The sequence below is a fragment of the Girardinichthys multiradiatus genome, chromosome 7 (genome assembly GCF_021462225.1).
Source record: "Girardinichthys multiradiatus isolate DD_20200921_A chromosome 7, DD_fGirMul_XY1, whole genome shotgun sequence".
NCBI lineage: Eukaryota > Metazoa > Chordata > Actinopteri > Cyprinodontiformes > Goodeidae > Girardinichthys > Girardinichthys multiradiatus.
In genome coordinates this window covers 29,189,186-29,208,019 of record NC_061800.1, presented here as the reverse complement: position 1 = coordinate 29,208,019, position 18,834 = coordinate 29,189,186, and the positions used below count along the sequence as shown (strand labels likewise).

General features: G+C 38.4%; 1 protein-coding gene across 4 annotated transcripts in view; it reads left to right on the top strand.

Moving 5' to 3' along the window:
- The window catches only part of tanc1b (tetratricopeptide repeat, ankyrin repeat and coiled-coil containing 1b), a 136,675-nt gene that overhangs the window by 54,084 nt on the left and 63,757 nt on the right, over positions 1-18,834 (top strand). For 3 of the 4 annotated variants that reach the window (XM_047370296.1, XM_047370298.1, XM_047370297.1), the window contains one exon: positions 6,304-6,408. The exons of the other annotated variant lie outside the window; for it this stretch is intronic. In XM_047370296.1, coding sequence (XP_047226252.1) covers positions 6,304-6,408 — 105 coding nt within the window. The remainder of the gene's footprint in view (positions 1-6,303; positions 6,409-18,834) is intronic. 4 annotated transcript variants of the gene reach the window in all.

Sequence of the window (18,834 nt, the reverse complement as noted above, 5' to 3'; positions counted from 1 at the left end):
TTTTTTTTTTTTGTAATTTTGTGTAGGCTCCTTACATATCTTTACTTGGGGGCAATAAATGGGTGAGGCTGTGATTTCTTTTCAATGAGAGTTATGACTTTCTTGTGCCATTTTTGTGTTTGAAAATGACCAATTAAAGACTATTGTCCAACATATAATAGGCCAGATTGCGCAACAAATATGTACACGTGGTCAGGTTGTTGTTCTGGATTTTGCTCCTTATGTATGATAAATCCTCATCCTGCCCCATCTCTTCTCGTCCTTCAAGGGTCATATATCTGCCGCTTCCATTTCTGTGACCTTTTCATGCCTGTTATGAACCGCAATCGCTTATCCGTCACCGCCTCCATCTAAAAGGGCAGAGTTGTAATGGCACCCAGTTAAATTTTGAAATGAGATTTTCAAGGAAGAAGGAAGTCTTCTGAGTCTCCTGATGGTTGGACATCAAGAATCCTGCCAAAAGGCCTTTTATGTCTTTGCAACCCCCTTAAACCTTAGAAGTGGCTCAGAATCTGCCCCTAATAGCAGGCCACGTGTTTGTTATTAAATGTGTTTATCTTCTGTACCTCTGTGGAGTTTTTGTAAACTAAATATGAACTTAAGCGTATGGTTTAGGTTACTCAAACTATGCCTCCTGTTTATTTTCAACGAAATACAGCAGTGGAGCACATCAGGCAGCATAAGATATTTACCGGATCTAAGCACATAACAAACAGTGCCTCTGTCTCTGTAGTCCGACTTTAAGTAGAAGTGTGGGACTCCTGGCTAATAGCTTGTGGCTGACCGTCCAAAGATGAATAGAGGTTTACAGGACAAACTTTATGGTAGAGTGGCAAGAGTAAGCCATTTTTGAGAGAAAGCAATAAAAAGTCCAGTTTTACGATTAGCCTTGAGCCTAGTAGAGGAGACAACAAACCTGGATGGAGTTGCTCAGGCCAGATTAGATGAAATTTGAGTGTTTTTGGCCTAAATGGAAAATGATGTGTGTGGTGGAAAACTAACACAACATTTCCATTGTTCCATAGTGGTGGCAGCATCATGCTGTGGAGACAAAGTGACAGAGTTCAGAGTTGATAGGAAAATGGATGAAGCTAAACACAGGGCAACCCTGGAAGAATTGCCCTGGTCTTAGAAAAGTTGAAGCTGAGGCAGAGATTTCCCAAGACAGCAAAATGACCCTAAGGGTACAGCCAGAGGTGTAGTGGGACGCTTCAGATCAACGCACACGTGTTAGAATGGCCCAGTCCTAAATTGAACTCAAAATGTGTGGCGAGCTTTACAAATTGCTGGAAACACTCAGTCTCCATTCTGACTGACGGTGAGCTATCTTGCAATGAGAAAAAGGCAAAACGTTCAGTTTCTAGAAGTAGAGCTGGTTGAGACATATCCTAAAAGACTTGCAGCTGTAATAGCAAATTTGTGACTCAGAGGGCCTACAGGTCCTTCTCAAAATATTAGCATATTGTGATAAAGTTCATTATTTTCCATAATGTCATGATGAAAATTTAACATTCATATATTTTAGATTCATTGCACACTAACTGAAATATTTCAGGTCTTTTATTGTCTTAATACGGATGATTGTGGCATACAGCTCATGAAAACCCAAAATTCCTATCTCACAAAATTAGCATATTTCATCCGATCAATAAAAGAAAAGTGTTTTTAATACAAAATACGTCAACCTTCAAATAATCATGTACAGTTATGCACTCAATACTTGGTCGGGAATCCTTTTGCAGAAATGACTGCTTCAATGCGGCGTGGCATGGAGGCAATCAGCCTGTGGCACTGCTGAGGTCTTATGGAGGCCCAGGATGCTTCGATAGCGGCCTTTAGCTCATCCAGAGTGTTGGGTCTTGAGTCTCTCAACGTTCTCTTCACAATATCCCACAGATTCTCTATGGGGTTCAGGTCAGGAGAGTTGGCAGGCCAATTGAGCACAGTGATACCATGGTCAGTAAACCATTTACCAGTGGTTTTGGCACTGTGAGCAGGTGCCAGGTCGTGCTGAAAAATGAAATCTTCATCTCCATAAAGCTTTTCAGCAGATGGAAGCATGAAGTGCTCCAAAATCTCCTGATAGCTAGCTGCATTGACCCTGCCCTTGATAAAACACAGTGGACCAACACCAGCAGCTGACACGGCACCCCAGACCATCACTGACTGTGGGTACTTGACACTGGACTTCTGGCATTTTGGCATTTCCTTCTCCCCAGTCTTCCTCCAGACTCTGGCACCTTGATTTCCGAATGACATGCAGAATTTGCTTTAATCCGAAAAAAGTACTTTGGACCACTGAGCAACAGTCCAGTGCTGCTTCTCTGTAGCCCAGGTCAGGCGCTTCTGCCGCTGTTTCTGGTTCAAAAGTGGCTTGACCTGGGGAATGCGGCACCTGTAGTCCATTTCCTGCACACGCCTGTGCACGGTGGCTCTGGATGTTTATACTCCAGACTCAGTCCACTGCTTCCGCAGGTCCCCCAAGGTCTGGAATCAGCCCTTCTCCACAATCTTCCTCAGGGTCCGGTCACCTCTTCTCGTTGTGCAGCGTTTTCTGCCACACTTTTTCCTTCCCACAGACTTCCCACTGCGGTGCCTTGACACAGCACTCTGGGAACAGCCTATTCGTTCAGAAATTTCTTTCTGTGTCTTACCCTCTTGCTTGAGGGTGTCAGTAGTGGCCTTCTGGACAGCAGTCAGGTCGGCAGTCTTACCCATGATTGGGGTTTTGAGTGATGAACCAGGCTGGGAGTTTTAAAGGCCTCAGGAATCTTTTGCAGGTGTTTAGAGTTAACTCGTTGATTCAGATGATTAGGTTCATAGCTCGTTTAGAGACCCTTTTAATGATATGCTAATTTTGTGAGATGGGAATTTTGGGTTTTCATGAGCTGTATGCCAAAATCATCCGACTGGGGAGAAGGAAATGCCAAAATGCCAGAAGTCCAGTGTCAAGTACCCACAGTCAGTGATGGTCTGGGGTGCCGTGTCAGCTGCTGGTGTTGGTCCACTGTGTTTTATCAAGGGCAGGGTCAATGCAGCTAGCTATCAGGAGATTTTGGAGCACTTCATGCTTCCATCTGCTGAAAAGCTTTATGGAGATGAAGATTTCATTTTTCAGCACGACCTGGCACCAGCTCACAGTGCCAAAACCACTGGTAAATAGTTTACTGACCATGGTATCACTGTGCTCAATTGGCCTGCCAACTCTCCTGACCTGAACCCCATAGAGAATCTGTGGGATATTGTGAAGAGAACGTTGAGAGACTCAAGACCCAACACTCTGGATGAGCTAAAGGCCGCTATCGAAGCATCCTGGGCCTCCATAAGACCTCAGCAGTGCCATAGGCTGATTGCCTCCATGCCACGCCGCATTGAAGCAGTCATTTCTGCAAAAGGATTCCCGACCAAGTATTGAGTGCATAACTGTACATGATTATTTGAAGGTTGACGTTTTTTGTATTAAAAAAATTTTTCTTTTATTGGTCGGATGAAATATGCTAATTTTGTGAGATAGGAATTTTGGGTTTTCATGAGCTGTATGCCACAATCATCCGTATTAAGACAATAAAAGACCTGAAATATTTCAGTTAGTGTGCAATGAATCTAAAATATATGAATGGTAAATTTTCATCATGACATTATGGAAAATAATGAACTTTATCACAATATGCTAATATTTTGAGAAGGACCTGTATATACAAATGTACACCACAATTTTCCTTTTTTTTTTGCTTGATTATATTTTGAAAAAAGCATTTTCATTTCATTTTACAATTATGCCCTATTTTGTGTTTACCTCAAAAATCCCAATAAGATACATAGACGTTTGTGGTTGTAACTTAACAAAATGTTAAGAAGTTCAAGGAGTATGAATATTAAATACATAAAGCAAAGAGTCTCATCTGACAACTGACCTGTGTGGACCTGTTATCACCCCCTTTGAGGTAAATTTTCTTGCTTTTTAGTTAAAGCTCTGAGTGTCTCAAGTAGGTTTATGTTTCCCGTTTAATTGTAAGAAACTACCGGTACTCAGTTTGCAGCCAAACAAGTTATTCCCTATGCATTTCAGTTTGGATATACATAGATGGCACTGTGCATCAAGCTGCAGTGGTTTGAGACTATATCTTCAGCCAGATTCCCAGGAATTCTTTGAGATCAGAGTGACAGGTTACCAAAATAGGTAATGGGAAATGACTGTTTCTGCTCAACCATCTCTGCTGTATCTTTTGATTGGGGTTACACATGCAGCCATCTGATAACGAGAGTCTAGAGGAGGAGGTTTGGATTGGGTTACATGGGTTCAAGGCTTGAGCAGCATATAAGGGGAGGTTGTTTTTTTAATGGATTTATGGACAAAATTGCGCATCCATCTTGTTTCTTGGTTATTTTCTGCCCCTGTATTTTTGTTCATGTTGACATTTTGCGCAGGAAACTGCTGGGTTTAAGTAGAGAACTTAAAAGGGCACAAAAGGCAGCTAGTTATCGGGGCAATGGTTTGTTTTACAATTTAATATTTAGACTCAAGTTCTTCCTAGATCTCACCGTATAAACAACTATGTGGCCTTTAAGAAAAGCTTTGTGAGTCTTTTCTACCACACCGCTGAGCAACCTTACTTTTAGCTCTTCTGCTGTTACAGTGCTATGAAATGTATTCACCCCCTTACACATTTATTCTGTTTTTGCTTTTTTTTGTCACACCTTAATGTTTCAGATCACCCATCAAATTTTAACATCAGATCAAGATTACCCGAATAAATACAAAAAGTAGTTTTCAAATTTCAATTTCTTTTATAAAATGAAAAAAAGGTAAGATTCTATCCAAAACAACCTATGCATATTAGAAAAAGTAAGTGCCCTCCAAACGAAGAAACGAACAAACTATCAACAAGCATTGGCCCGCTCTTCTTTGCAGAATTGTTTTAAATCAATTACATTGGAGGATAAGTGGCCTATATGCTGCTGCATCTCAACTGGACTTATAAGTCCAGACATTGATTAGGTCACACCAGAGTCTTTATTTTGTCTTTTTTTTTTTACCTTCAGAGGTGGACTCCACAGAGGATTGTTGTTCTGCTGCCTTACCCAAGTTTACTTGAGCTTGAAAGATTTTCTCCCAGCTATTTTGTTTTTCACCACAAAACAGTATAAATGAATCAGAACAAATGCAGAGAACCCATGTCTAAAACTGTATCAGTTTGAACAGAGATAAGAATGTAAAAAATGCTTTCCATAAACACATTTTGAACGGAATGGTTAAAACCCTCTCACTACCAACTCCATGTTTGATTGGCCTTATGATCTTCTTATTCTGAAATGTGGTAAGATTTTTACACAGGATCGGTACTTTCCAAAGTACCGATCGTGTTTAACTGTTTTCACACTAAAAGATGTCAATGACTTTTTCTCATCTGTTCTTGGATTTCTTTAGATCAGGTATGATGTGTTTCTTTTAAAATCTTTTAGCCTACTTCATGTTGTCAGACAGAGTCTATTTAAGCAATTTCTTGATTGTGCAGGTCTGACTGGGTGTGACTGGTGAAAACAAACTCTGTTTACCCAGAAAAATGTGGTCATAATTCATGATTCAACAAGGGAGGACACTTTTCTCACTCAGCCAGTTTGGTCTGGTTAGCAGTTTTTCATTAACATATGAAATCACTATTTGAAATCAACCTCAAGCACTGTGTGTTACAGAGAGATTTTTCTAATCCTTGCACATTGCAAGTTTTCTCAGAACACAAGGGTGTCTCTCAGAGGATATTGCAAATGTCCTAGATACATCATCTTTCTCACATTAGCACACCTGGACCTTAATCCGTTCATGTGATGTAACAGTTTTTGCAAAAATGGGACATTTTTTTGACACGGTACCTGCACACATAGAGGAACACACATGAATGCTTTTAGGACCTTATTACTTTTGAACGTGCATGTGTGTCTGAGCTCGTTTTTAGTCCACTAAGAGGCTAATTGTTGTGGTTTCCGGCTGTAGTTTACATTCCCACAGCCAGCTTGCTGTGTTTTACTGGAAGCCACCTGCCATGCAGAGTCTTCAGGGTTGTCAAACAAATCAGGACTGCTATCTCAGTGTGTGTGTGTGTGTGTGTGTGTGTGTGTGAGTGAACCCCAGTGTGCTGCAGAGGCTGTCCAACTAAGACACTGCTGCATCTCATCCCCAGTCCCATCTGGAACGTATTAATTCATGGAGAACTCGCTCTGTCTCTTTTAGTCTCTCCTCTTTTGCAAGTGTCTCTGCCGGACGGTCTCTCTCATTCTCGCTCTTTCTTTTGTTGGTGCCGGCAGGTCCAATCAGGAAGCCCAAATATGTAGAGAGCCCTCGCGTTCCTTCTGATGCCATCATGTCAGCACTCAGAAAGGTGGCAGATAACAAGGATTCCTCCCACAATGGTGAGTTTTTGTTTATTTATTTTAGTTTTTTTATTGATACAAAGCATGCACATCTTAAAAAAGTACCTTTTACAGTTTGTGTCCCCATTGATGCCTATAGCTTCACAAGGGTTTAAAGTGCAAAAATGTATGCATTTAAACCATCTCCTCCTTCATGTAGTTCCTTCTGCAAACACATAATGATGCTGAGTTCACCCTCAACAGTGTGTTTATATTACAAAGGAGTCAGTTATCCAGTGTGTATGAATGCCCTATTTGACTGAAGGGCTGAGTTTTAATCACGAGAATCCAATTAGATCCTGTTTAATCTCTCAGAAACTTCACATACTTGTCTTCTCGTGTTTCCACATTTCTGCGAGGTGTGCCCTCAGCCCTATTGGAGCCTGTTTTTTCCTTTCTGCGTTGGGCGTTGTGTTTGTGTGTGCATGGGTAATGTTCCTGTAAGTGATGGTGTTTTTATTTCCAACAGAGCAGGGCTGGCTCCCACAAGGCTTAAGTGGAAGATGTAGAACACGTTATCTTTAGCAAATGACATTACAGGAAGAGTGCCCTTTGACTGTGCATGGCTTGCATATGCACACCACAGCCACCCACTGCACCCCAGTCGCTGTTGACTGGGGCATACCGAGGCATGAGGGGTGTGCCTGACATTCAGCTGGAGCACAACTCAAAGAAAGCTACCAGAAGATAGTGGACACCTGATAAACGTCTCATGACAGCTGGTGGACTGATACTGCTGGTCAGCGAATTTCGAAATACGCTCATTTTTACGGACCTTTCTCTTGTAGGTAGAACTTGGAGAAGATTGAGAATATATCAAGTAAAAAAACAGTGTTCTTATGTGGGAATATGTTATACTGCAAGGTCCACAGTCATCAGCCCCCAAACGCCCCAAAACCTCTTTTAACCTCAACTCATTTTCATTATTTCCAACTCCAGTTCCACCCTTTTTTAAGCACATTGTCTAGATGCTTCTACCGTCTTATAAGCAGTCTGTATTGCTTTATCCACAGCACCTTGCAAAAATGATACATAGTTTTTCCATTTTTTTACAGAAACTAATCTTAAAAATGAGTATGGCCAGATGCCCCCCCTTTACTCTGATACCCCAAATTACAATCCCAATCAATTAGCAGTCTTGGGATGTCATCTAGTTTAGTTCAGATGTGTATGATTCGATCTCAGCGTGAATGCATCTGTTCTGTGTCCTTGTGGTACAGGGAAGCTGGTCAGAACAGAACTGACTGGAAGATGGATGGAGCTTAATTCAGAGCAATCCTGCGAGAAAACCTGTTGGAGGCTGCAAAAGTCTTGCAACACTGAATATATAGACAGAGCTGCAGTGAAAGCTTTAATAGAATGGTTTAGATTCAAACTCCAGTCCTCGAGGGCCGGTGTCCTGCAACTTTTAGATGTGTCCCTGCTTCAGCACACCTGAATCAAATATTTATATGTTAACATGGCCCAGTCAAAGCCCAGACCTAAATCAACTTGAGAATCTGTGGTAAAACCTGAAAACTGATGCGCAGATGATTTCCATCCAGTTTTTATTTTGCATCAATTTCCTTCTAATTCACAGTATCACCCTACTTTGTGTTGATATATAAAACTAAATCTCCCCCAAAAAACATTGAAGTTTGTGGTTTTTTATTTGAGATAATTTAAAAAGAATGGCTACGAATACATTTGTAAGACACTGCAAATCAAATCACAAGGAATAGGAAGAGAAATAGAGGGTTCATAAAATGATCATATCATCAAACCAGACGCCCTATGAGGCATAAAATGTTTTCATGGTTGGGGAAATACAAGAAACGCATCACGGTCAAATACAAACCCCTCTAACATGCTGGCTAAACACTTAATGGTAACAGACAAAGCGACAGGTGGCTACAGACGGTGAAATAACTTTAACACCCAGTGCAAATTTCAGTGTTGGCTCAGCTGACTGCAATTTCCCCAGAAACGTAAATCAATTTCAAATAAGCTGTAAATTTCACGATCTCTAGTATTTGATGTAATTTACATTTTATGGCACCTAGTATTAGTGTTCTTCTGGTTCATCGCTTTAGAGCAGTAAATAAAAGCTGGAGTGAGAGTTTAAAAAAATTCTGATTGGGCCTTATATTTTCAGTGCAAGTATAATGTGACTGAATGTGTCTTTGTTTATGCGCACTAGTCTTGATGTATTTATTTTTTAGGTAAAGTTGACATTTCCTGTTTACATCTGTAGATATATATTGATCAGACTCATTCTTATTACCCTTACCAGTTGTAAATAATGGTGAAATCTCGCTAGTTGTACAGCCTGAGGGATTTAAGCCTGGTTCTGTTCTCCAGAACTTGAACATGTTCTTAAATATTGACTCAGCCTTCAGAGAGCAAGAAGAAAGAGCCTGCCTGCTTTTAAGGTCAGACAGCTTCTTATTTGTTCCTTTTTATTACTGCCGTGTACAGTTATTCAAGAAATGAAGCAGACAAGATATGTGTCAGTCAGGAGAAATGGCCTTTGTCTTTACTCACAGCCACAGATGGTAGGTAACAAGACTTCACTGAGGAGAAAGCAGTGGTGAATGAGCCAGCTTACTCGACTAATTACTTGTAATTAGGGACTTTACAGATTGTAACCAATGACTGGTAATTGTGAGAGCCCAGCTGTGCAAATTGATGGACCTCACACATGAATGTAGTTAATTTTGTGTGTATAAATTCCCACAAAAAAGAGAAAAAGATTAAAAACACCCCCTCGTGTATTTATTTTAAACATGTGTTTTTTGCATCTCAGGTCAATACCTTTCCAAAAAATAAACAAATAGATATTATATCATGCTTGAAAACAGGGATAGGGTATGTTTAGCTTTCCTTTACTAACACATTTGCACCCTTTGGACATTCCCTCAACCTTCCTCCTGAGGTCATCACCTAAAGTAGTACCTTGATATGCTTACTACTGGCTGGCTGCATTTCTTTAACTTTTTCTGCAGTACAAATTTGTCAAAGTTCCAAAATCTTTGTCATGCATATTCTGGAAGAGCTCCTCTGGGTCATTGTTAGAAATAATGGTGCCACCTCCTTCATGGTTGGAACCACACATTGAGATGCCATCCGTTTCCCTTTCCTGCACCTCCAAAAAGAAATGGAGACTTAAACATAGGATGCACCAGACCGTAGTTTACAAAAGGATACCGCGGTTCAATAAGTGGGGTCAGACTGTCTGTGCAGTGCCATTGTCCTTAAAGTTTCCTTTTACTGTCTGTGACCTCAGGATTTCTTTCCTGTGAGGTCAAGGTAAACATTTTAGCATGCAGGAGATTAAATCATTCTTATTTATGACCATATCTGTGGTCTCAAACTCGTTTTGATGGCACAAAGCTGAATAGCCTTCAACAAGGCATGCTGGTCATTTTTTAAACATAACTTGGTGTTTCCATACTTGGTGTTTCAATTTCTTCAGCATTAGTCTACAATGTAAACCCTATCTATGAATACTTGTATTTAACCTTTTGACTGGTGCTTTGTGTTTGTTTTCTAATTATGCATCTGGTGTTCTTCATTTTTGGGGAAAAACATATGGAAAGATATATTTGCCCATTCATCCATCCGTCCATCCCATCTGTTTCCATCCATCCATCCAGTAAACACAAAAGCATGTTAACTGTTGCAATTTATTTCCAACAACGCATAAACTACCAATTGTGCTTATGTTTATCCTGTCTCGAAATGCAGGATAAATAATGTTAGACCTGGCCATTTAATGTTGGGCCACTATGAGCTGGTTGTTTGACTGCTACTTTGGAAATAAGGTTGAAGTCAGCAGAGGAGTGGGAAAGTCTTCCTGCATGAAAATGTGTGACGTTTAGGGAATAGATTTACAGAGGATTTGCTTGTGGTTGTGCTGAGTGATGCCTCTCTTAAATGTCAGATAACCCATGGTCCACATCGGTCATCAGTGAGTGTACCTAGTGTGTGGGTTACAAAGTTTAATTTTGGATTGCAAAGATTTTTACTCTTCCATAAACTTTATCCTTTCAATACAACTTGATGTGTGTCCTACTGTTCCATTTCTGTATGGATATAAAATCATTCATTATGCAGGTTTACAGATGGATGTAATTTGTGCCGCTTTTGGTTTGGACTTTCAGCTTAGTCATGCTCTGTATTGTGGACAAGCAGGATGGGCTGTAGGCTAAGAAAGGAAACATGATTTTGACCTAGAGTTGAGTCGTTCCTCATGGCACTGTCGTCTTGGAGGGATTGGGTTTCTTCTGCCAGGGTATGAATACGGAGTATATTTTTATGTTGACAAACGCTTTTATCTATGTTTGTGCATGTGTTTACTTGCCAAAAGCGACCAACAGTCGGGCACTAAGTTATTTCAGCTGCCTTAGAGCTCTGTCCCTGTCAGTCATCCTGAGTCACAGGTTCTGTCCTTCCACACAATTATATTTATTCCAGATTTAACATGGGCCCAAACGTTTGACACCCGTCTCCATAAATAAGTTTGTCTACTACTATTTTCACTGTTGTTATTGTCTTCTAAGGTGGCGCTCTGCACGATGCATGTTTCCCAATAATTAGTAGCCTTTGGAGCTCAGGACACAGCAGATAATATCACATTATTCATAAAGTCTTTGATTGATATTTTATGAATAAAAAAGATAGAGAATGTGTAAAACAGAAAAATGAGTCTCTTATTGATAAAGCAGCTTAAATGCAGAGTTTATTTTCATTTATAAGGCCCAAAGTATTTGTTCCTACCAGAAACAACTATAAACTTAAATGTTTTAATTGGGATTTTATGTGATGGATCAACACAAAGCAGCAAAAAAGTGTGAAGTGAAGCAAAATGATGCATGTTCTTTTTTTCAAATAAGTTTTTTAAATTACACACAGCTGGGCCCTATTTACATAATTAGGTAACTTTTTGAATCAATAGGTTGCATTTTATTTAGGGGTACCAGAGTAAAGGATGCTGAATACAAATGTACACCCCCCTATTTTGATTTTTATTTAATAAAAATTGTTGAAAACCGTGTGTCATTTTCTTTCCACCCTACCATTATGCACGAACTGGTGCTGGTCCATCACCTAAATCCCAGTAAAATAGTGGTTTTAACTTGACAAAACGTGACCCACTGCGAAGGTTATTAATACACCCAAAAGACACTTTGCTAGTAATGTATTTAAGCAGTTGTGTTAATGTGTTTGTTTGGATATACTTTAGAACAGTGTAAATTCTGTAGAAGTTAAAAATAAGAGGTCTAATTTATTTTGTTTTTAACTGGGATGTGTCTTTCTGGAGATCATTTTGTTCATGCGTCTTTAAAGTTTCATTAGTATTGTTGTATAGCTCCTTAAAGTACATACACTGGCCTGGTCTAAATTTGTGCGGGAAAATGTTTAACTCTGTTGCTCTAATAATTAGCAAAGTACCATCTGGCTCTCATTACAACATTTACTGCAGCCAGACTATATTGTTAAGCAGAGACAAAAAGGCAGAGATTATTTCTTGCACCCCATACCTTTACCCATGCCTTTTTTATTGACAGACTCTATTGTCAGTAATCTCTTCTTAATTTTCACCAAAGCCTTATTTGACTCTCCATCTGTCTGTGCATTATGAACATTTATGGTTTTACCACTGGGATCTTCAATTGGACAGCTCACTTTGCTTAAGGGGCATGTCACCTTGTAGGCCTGAACTGAAATGGAGAAGCAGGATGCATTTTTTCATTGAGGGTCCATTAAACAGCCTCCACAGTCAGGGTAATGAAACTCCAGCTTCTAATGAGGACCGTCTGGATTGTTTTCCTGGCAGGAATGAATTAAGACAGCTCCGTGGAGCCACTCTGTTCAAGGTGTTCCTCCTTCTTCTCCTCCTCCACCTTTTCCTTTTTCATTCTTATATCACGGAAGTAAACGGCTGCTATTTCACACCTGCTCATAAACTTCCTCCGGCAGCAGATAACGATGTGGTTTTGTTATCCCTTCCATTTGCAATGCTGTTACGGGAATACCAAATTGGTTCCAGCTACATCCCTGGTTTTCCATAGCTCCAGGGCAGAGTGTCTTTGAGAGAACAAATCAGATACTTCTCCAACAGGCTACCATTTTTCTTCCGGCTACCATCTTGCATAACATCTGCCTTGCATTTAGCAAAGAAATGTTATATTTTGTCCTTCGACAGTTGGCCTCACGCCCCAGTTTTATTGTCCACAGGAGAATCGTTAATCATGTAATTTCTGTTATGAACTCTTTAAATGATTCATAAAATGTCAAGTACCTTGTAAATGTTCCTCTTCGTTCACATATTAAGTCACTGTGTTAGGTGAAGTCCATTTAGGGGGTACCAATTAAAAAAGTAGTCCAATCATGATGAGGGAAGGTAATGATGAACTTGACTGTAATTCAAGTTATTTTTAATTCTATATAATCTGGATATTACTGTATTCAATGTGGAACTAGAAAGCTGTTGTCAAATTAGACATTACATTTCCAAATGTATTGTCACCCTTTTACCAGCATGTATTATTACCAGATGATGGAGTAATCTAATGCTCATTTGTTCCTTTTCTTCATCTGCATGGTCTGCCTCTAATAGCTTCCTTGTTCCTGTGGTTAAACAGACTTTGGCATTTTATTTATCTACTCACTGTTGAGTTGAGCGTTGCAGTTTTGCTGATTTGCACAAGTGCACATTAAATATAAAACTGTCATGCTGTCAAGAGCATGGAATGCTTCTGGTTTTCTTTCTTTCTTTGATGGTCTGATGTTTTAAAGCTTCTCACTCCAACTGTGTTCCAGTATGAACTCCTCTTGTTCTCTGCTTTTGAGAGTTTTTAGTGAGAGATGTATAATAACTGAGAAGAAAATCAAGAGTTTAGGGCGGTCAGGTAGAGAGACCAGTGTAGTTTTCTCCCTGAAACATGACTTCAAAATCATGTCCACATGCTGGAAGAAGAGCTTCATGACAAGTGAAATCGAGGCTTTCCTAAATGAGGCATGTAAGAAAACAGACTTCACAAGTCACTCATTCATTATTGTGATACATTACTTACATGCTATACACATGTTTATTGAGACAACACCTGTTAAGGCAGAGGTAAGGAGCTGGAAGTACTGAAACTGTAGTAATGATGCCATAAAGACACGATGGTGTCCAGCTCACTGTGCTTTCAGAGATTAATATAGAAACAATTGATTGAAATCACTTGCAGAGGAGCCCCCATACTATACTGTCAGTTTGTCCAACATGATGTTCATTACAATCAATACATCATGTTTTCAAATGGCCCATTTTGCCAAAATGTTGGATAGTTTCATTTGTACTTTACATATAGTTTATACATTGATTAAATGAAATTTTTGTTATGCTAAAAAATCCAACCCGTGGTGATTTTAGAGCACCGTATGTCCAAAATGTGCCCTGTCTGTCTATTTGCATTGTATGGACATTTTATATGCTTGATTGAGCTCAGGGTTGAATGAAACCCTGATTGGTCTGCCAGCTCCCTCTGAAATACACACAGACACTGCTTACTTCTAACTATGAGAAGATTGATTGGTTCCTTGCAAGCAAAACTTGTTTCAAGACAATGCGATCAGGATCGGGCCTTTTACTCGACCAGTACTTTTCATTTCATTTCAAAACCCAGTCTTAGAAACATCAGTTCAAAGATCATTGGTCCAGACGTTCTGGTCTTTCCCTACATTCTCTCTAGCAAACTTTATTCTGACATTTGTGTTTTTGTTTTTGAAAGTTAAACTTATACAGAGTGGCATAAAGCTCCTGTAGATTGCATGATGACATTTTTGTGGTTTTGGAGACCTAAGAGGTCTCGTATTCTACTTTTAGGGTCAACCTGCTTCGATGACCAGACGTGGGTGTGTTAGCAGCTGTTTTACATGTCCTCCACTAGCTTCAAATTCTTTTGAGTCTTCTTTGAATCTCTTACCAGACTAGTAACTTGCTTTTGAAGACCTCAGACAGCTTTTTCCCTCTCACCATAGTGTTCACACTATCACTTCAACAAACAGGAGCACACCAAACTAAATGTATGTAGTTTGATCAAAAGGCAGAGTAGCAATCTTCTACCAATGTGAACTTGAAGTGATACACCGCTGTGCAATGTTAGCAATTTTATTTATATTACCCTTTTTTTGTGTCGTCTAAATTGATAATAAATAACTATATGTCCAAACATGTTAGAAAAAAACGCATAGGATGTTCTAAGGGGTCCTAAGTATTTTAAATGACTGCATATAACAGTGACGACAAACATAACAATAAGTTCTTGTTGGGATTTTTATTTACAACCAAACAGATGAGCTGCAGTTATGTACACATAAATTACAAAGCATAAACTCTGCTACAACTTTGCAACAAGGCCCGAGTGTAAGTGAACTGAAAACAATGTTTTGTATTTTATAATTGTTATTTCTGAATTGACCAAGATAATTGTAGATATTTCTCACATAATCAAGTAAACCCGCTGAGATATGTATGAAGTTAGAAAAGCAATAGCGTGTGAGTGCTTGCTTAGATTGTCATAAAGGAATTTACCCCTTAAAGAAACAAACAAAAATACTGGTTTTGTTTTGTTTGAACCTTCCTGTATGTGCACCTTCCAGTGAACGCAAGATGATGTGTTTTCCATGAACTTAATGCTTCTCAGTGTCTTTATTTTCTCAGCATGCTCCATTTAACAACACTAATACAAACCGCGTTTGCCGTTGTTGTTCCTCAACTACGTTTCCAACCGGGTTTTGATAATCTGGACCCCTAGCTTTTTTGTTCTGGTTTCATGTGTTTCTGGCAAATAAGAATTTTGTAAGATAAGGTGTTTTCCAACCACCAAGTGTTCCAATTTGTGGAAAATTGTGAGATGCTGAGACATGTTTGCATTTTTTAAATAATTAGGTTTTCATTTATTTGACATACACCAACTTGTCACCTATTTAAAAAGTATTTATAAAAATCTTTTTTTTTTTTAAGAAGTTCTTATCTTAATATTAATGTGAAAGGTAAATAAATAAGAAAGAGGAAATTCCAGAACTGTACATATTTGTTTGGCACATTTCTTGAAGATGTGGACTCATTCTTTATAATTTAGAGACTACTTTGCTTCAACGTAAGGTTCAGCCTGCAAAAATGCACTGTGGTTATCTTAACAATATAACACCCATTACTTTATTAGGAAATCTATGTGGAAATAATGGATTTGAACTCCAATCACAATCCGATTTTGAGTGAATAATTTCAGTTCTGAGACTTATTGTAGAAATAGTGAATAAGCACGTGCTAGTCATGTTATGCTGAAGTAATAAATGTCCAATAACACTTTTGATGCTATTGTCCTACAGGCAAGGTAGAAAAGAGCTTCATAACATATTTTGCTCATACAAAAGCTGAAGGGAAACTAGTGCTACTTAAAAATGACCCTAACTGAGATGTATTCAAGCTGGAGACTTAGTAGGACAGATTGGACTCACTAAGTTTTTTTTTTTTTTTTTTTTCTAAGTTAGAAAACCAAATTGAAAAAAATATAAATGATTTTCTTGTACATGAGCCACGTTAAGCTTTAATGACACTTATATTGTTGATGTGTTTAATGCTTTTACTGAACGGCTGTCTTGATTTTTATATATATATATATATATATATATATATATATATATATATACACAAAGTAAATCACACAGTCTTTAACTTAACATTTGTGTTTAAATGAACTTAACAACCAAAAGCTTAAGTGGTGTTCCAACAATGTAAGCTAAACACAGTTTCCACCATGTTACAATAACACTCACAAGACTAAATGTAAAGGTTTGTGTCCAGCTGTGTACATTGTATTGATTTCCACCGCTTCCATTAGCTGTAGATATTATTGATGTGGCACAGGAGCCAAAGTTTTATTTGGCTTGTAGGTGTTGTGTCTCAGATTGTCAAACCTTCTGTCAGCTGTGATGTATCCATGATGTCTTGTGATTGCTCCTCAGAGTTGGCTGGGTTTGTTATTTTGAACGACTAGTGATGATGTAGTTGTTTCAGCGCTGGGCTACAATAAAGCTAGAAGATAGATTTCTTTAGATTTAATTTCAAATGCAGAGCTTTACCTTTTTTATCCAAATAAGTTCAAGTCATAAAAAATAATTTTAACCTCTTTTCTTCCTAAGGTACTGTTTAAAAGACATAAAACTAGGAAAATACTACAACTAATGAACAGCAGATTTTATGTTATTATTTAAAAGCATTAATTAAAAATTGTGGAATTCACTAATAAAAGATGAAAACAATTTTTTCCCTTTTGTGGATGGTTGTTTTTTCCCTACAGTGTTGAATTGCATCCAGTTGCTCCTCAGTAAACTACTACCACTAGCAGGGATGGCAGTAATCTGGAAAGCTAAGTATGCTGTAGGCATCCTTTCACAGCAAATCTTATATATGTTGAATTACAAAGTTCAAGTTCCATCAACAAGTTATATCAATGGATTTTCATAGTTCCCAAGTTAAAGTCAGTCTTTGAAAAGAAACTGACACATCCTGACTTTTGAACAGATGGCAAAAATACAGATGTCTCAATCTCAAGTATTGGAAACTAATCAGATCATTTCTGAATTATCACGGTCAGTGTCCCTGACTAAAGCCAGCTCCAGAAGCCTGTTATTGGTGTACTGCTTAAGATGTTATGTTATCTCCACCCCTAGTAAGCGGGCCGCACCCTTAGCTAATTGTCTTGTGTGCGACTTTCCAAAATTATACGTTGTGTACATTATTTTATTGATCTTACAATTCTTGAGTTTTTCTCCAGCTGCTATGGTTTCTCACCTTTTACAATAGTATGTCCAATAAACAAGAGCCTGTCGGTCTGTTTTTCACATGGCTTGCTCTGTGGGTGCTGCTCAGACACCTGTCTCAGTGGGGAAGAGCTGCGTGAAGTGCAGCTAAAAAATTAATCATTACATTTTTTTGACAATCAAAGCAAAGCTCTACATTATTGTGAAATAATAGAGCTCTATTATTGTGAAAATGTGGGTGCACCTGGGTTATGTAGCAGGACAATAATCCAAACCAGCAGGTTCACCTCTGAATAGCCCAGGAAAAACGATTTTGATTTAGGATTTTGCGTGTTCTTGTGTTAAAGTCTAGACTTAAATCTAGCTGTTTAAGGATCAATTTATTTCCCTTAAAATGTAATTTTTGGCCTTATTGACCAGGCAGTTCATTCATAATATTCACTGGTTCTATTTGAATTTTGACCACGCTGTGTCTCATGTTTTTTTATGTATTTTATTTTTCAGATTTAGTTGTGAATTTGTTTGCGGAAACTTCGCCTGTTTAAATAAAAACGTTTCAGTACTGAAAAGCACACCAGCTTAAGGCATAATGCTACAACAAGTGATGATTTTTATTGTTGTTAATTTATCAGTTGATGAATCTGTATCCTGACAGTTTGGCTCTTTTCCACTCCTTGGTTTGGTTCTGATTCATTCAGTATGGCTGTTCCCTGTAAGTGTCTTTGGCTGCTGTTACTCAAGTGTTTTTGTTGACAATTCAACTCGTATCTTAGCATTTTCCAAGAAATGGCTCCAGCTTACTTTCACTGTGATTAATACAACACACATCTGGTCACAAAATGAGATTAGACGGCAAACACTAATCTCGTATTTGCACTGTAGTTATTAAGAAAATGCATCCATCAGCCTTCCTGTTTAGTGTAAGAATAACTGTTGGTATTATTTATGTTCTTAAAAGGAGAGAATGTTATTATTATAGCGATTTGTGTGCCAAAAATGTGATATCCTGCCTTTATTTTGATTATGTTTGGATTTGGCAACACACTCCGCCATTAAACTTGTTTGTATTTAATCAGATTTACTGTCAACATTATTAATAACTGTGGAAGACTGAGAGCAAAGGAGAAAATGAAAGATGGGAAGAAGGTACTGACAGAGAGAGCTAGATAATAAGTGGTTGTGCCTCACTCTCTCAACCTGCTCTGAGATAATGCTTTGACTTCATTTGCATGCTACATGTACGATTTATGATGAAGCCCTTTTTTTTCCTACCATTTTAATCACAGCTTCTATATAGTCTTGAACGATATTGAAAGGTATGGTGTTTGCTTTTATCATTTATATTTATAAGTGTGCAAAATATTAAGCTTAGTGGTGACAGAACATTTATGTGTCCAGACTCTGTGCTCCATCGCTCAGAATATAAAAAAAAGTATAAATAAATAAAAATTGCTCCAAAGTATTGGTAGTAATTTTCCAACCTAATGATGCATAAAAGATCTGTGGAAGCTGACAACAGTTTCATCTGCTGTTATTTTGTTTCTTTAGATCATGACTATCTCACTTTATTTATTTATTGTTTAGATAAAAGGGTTATAATGGCGCAAAAATGGGCACAACCCATTTTAT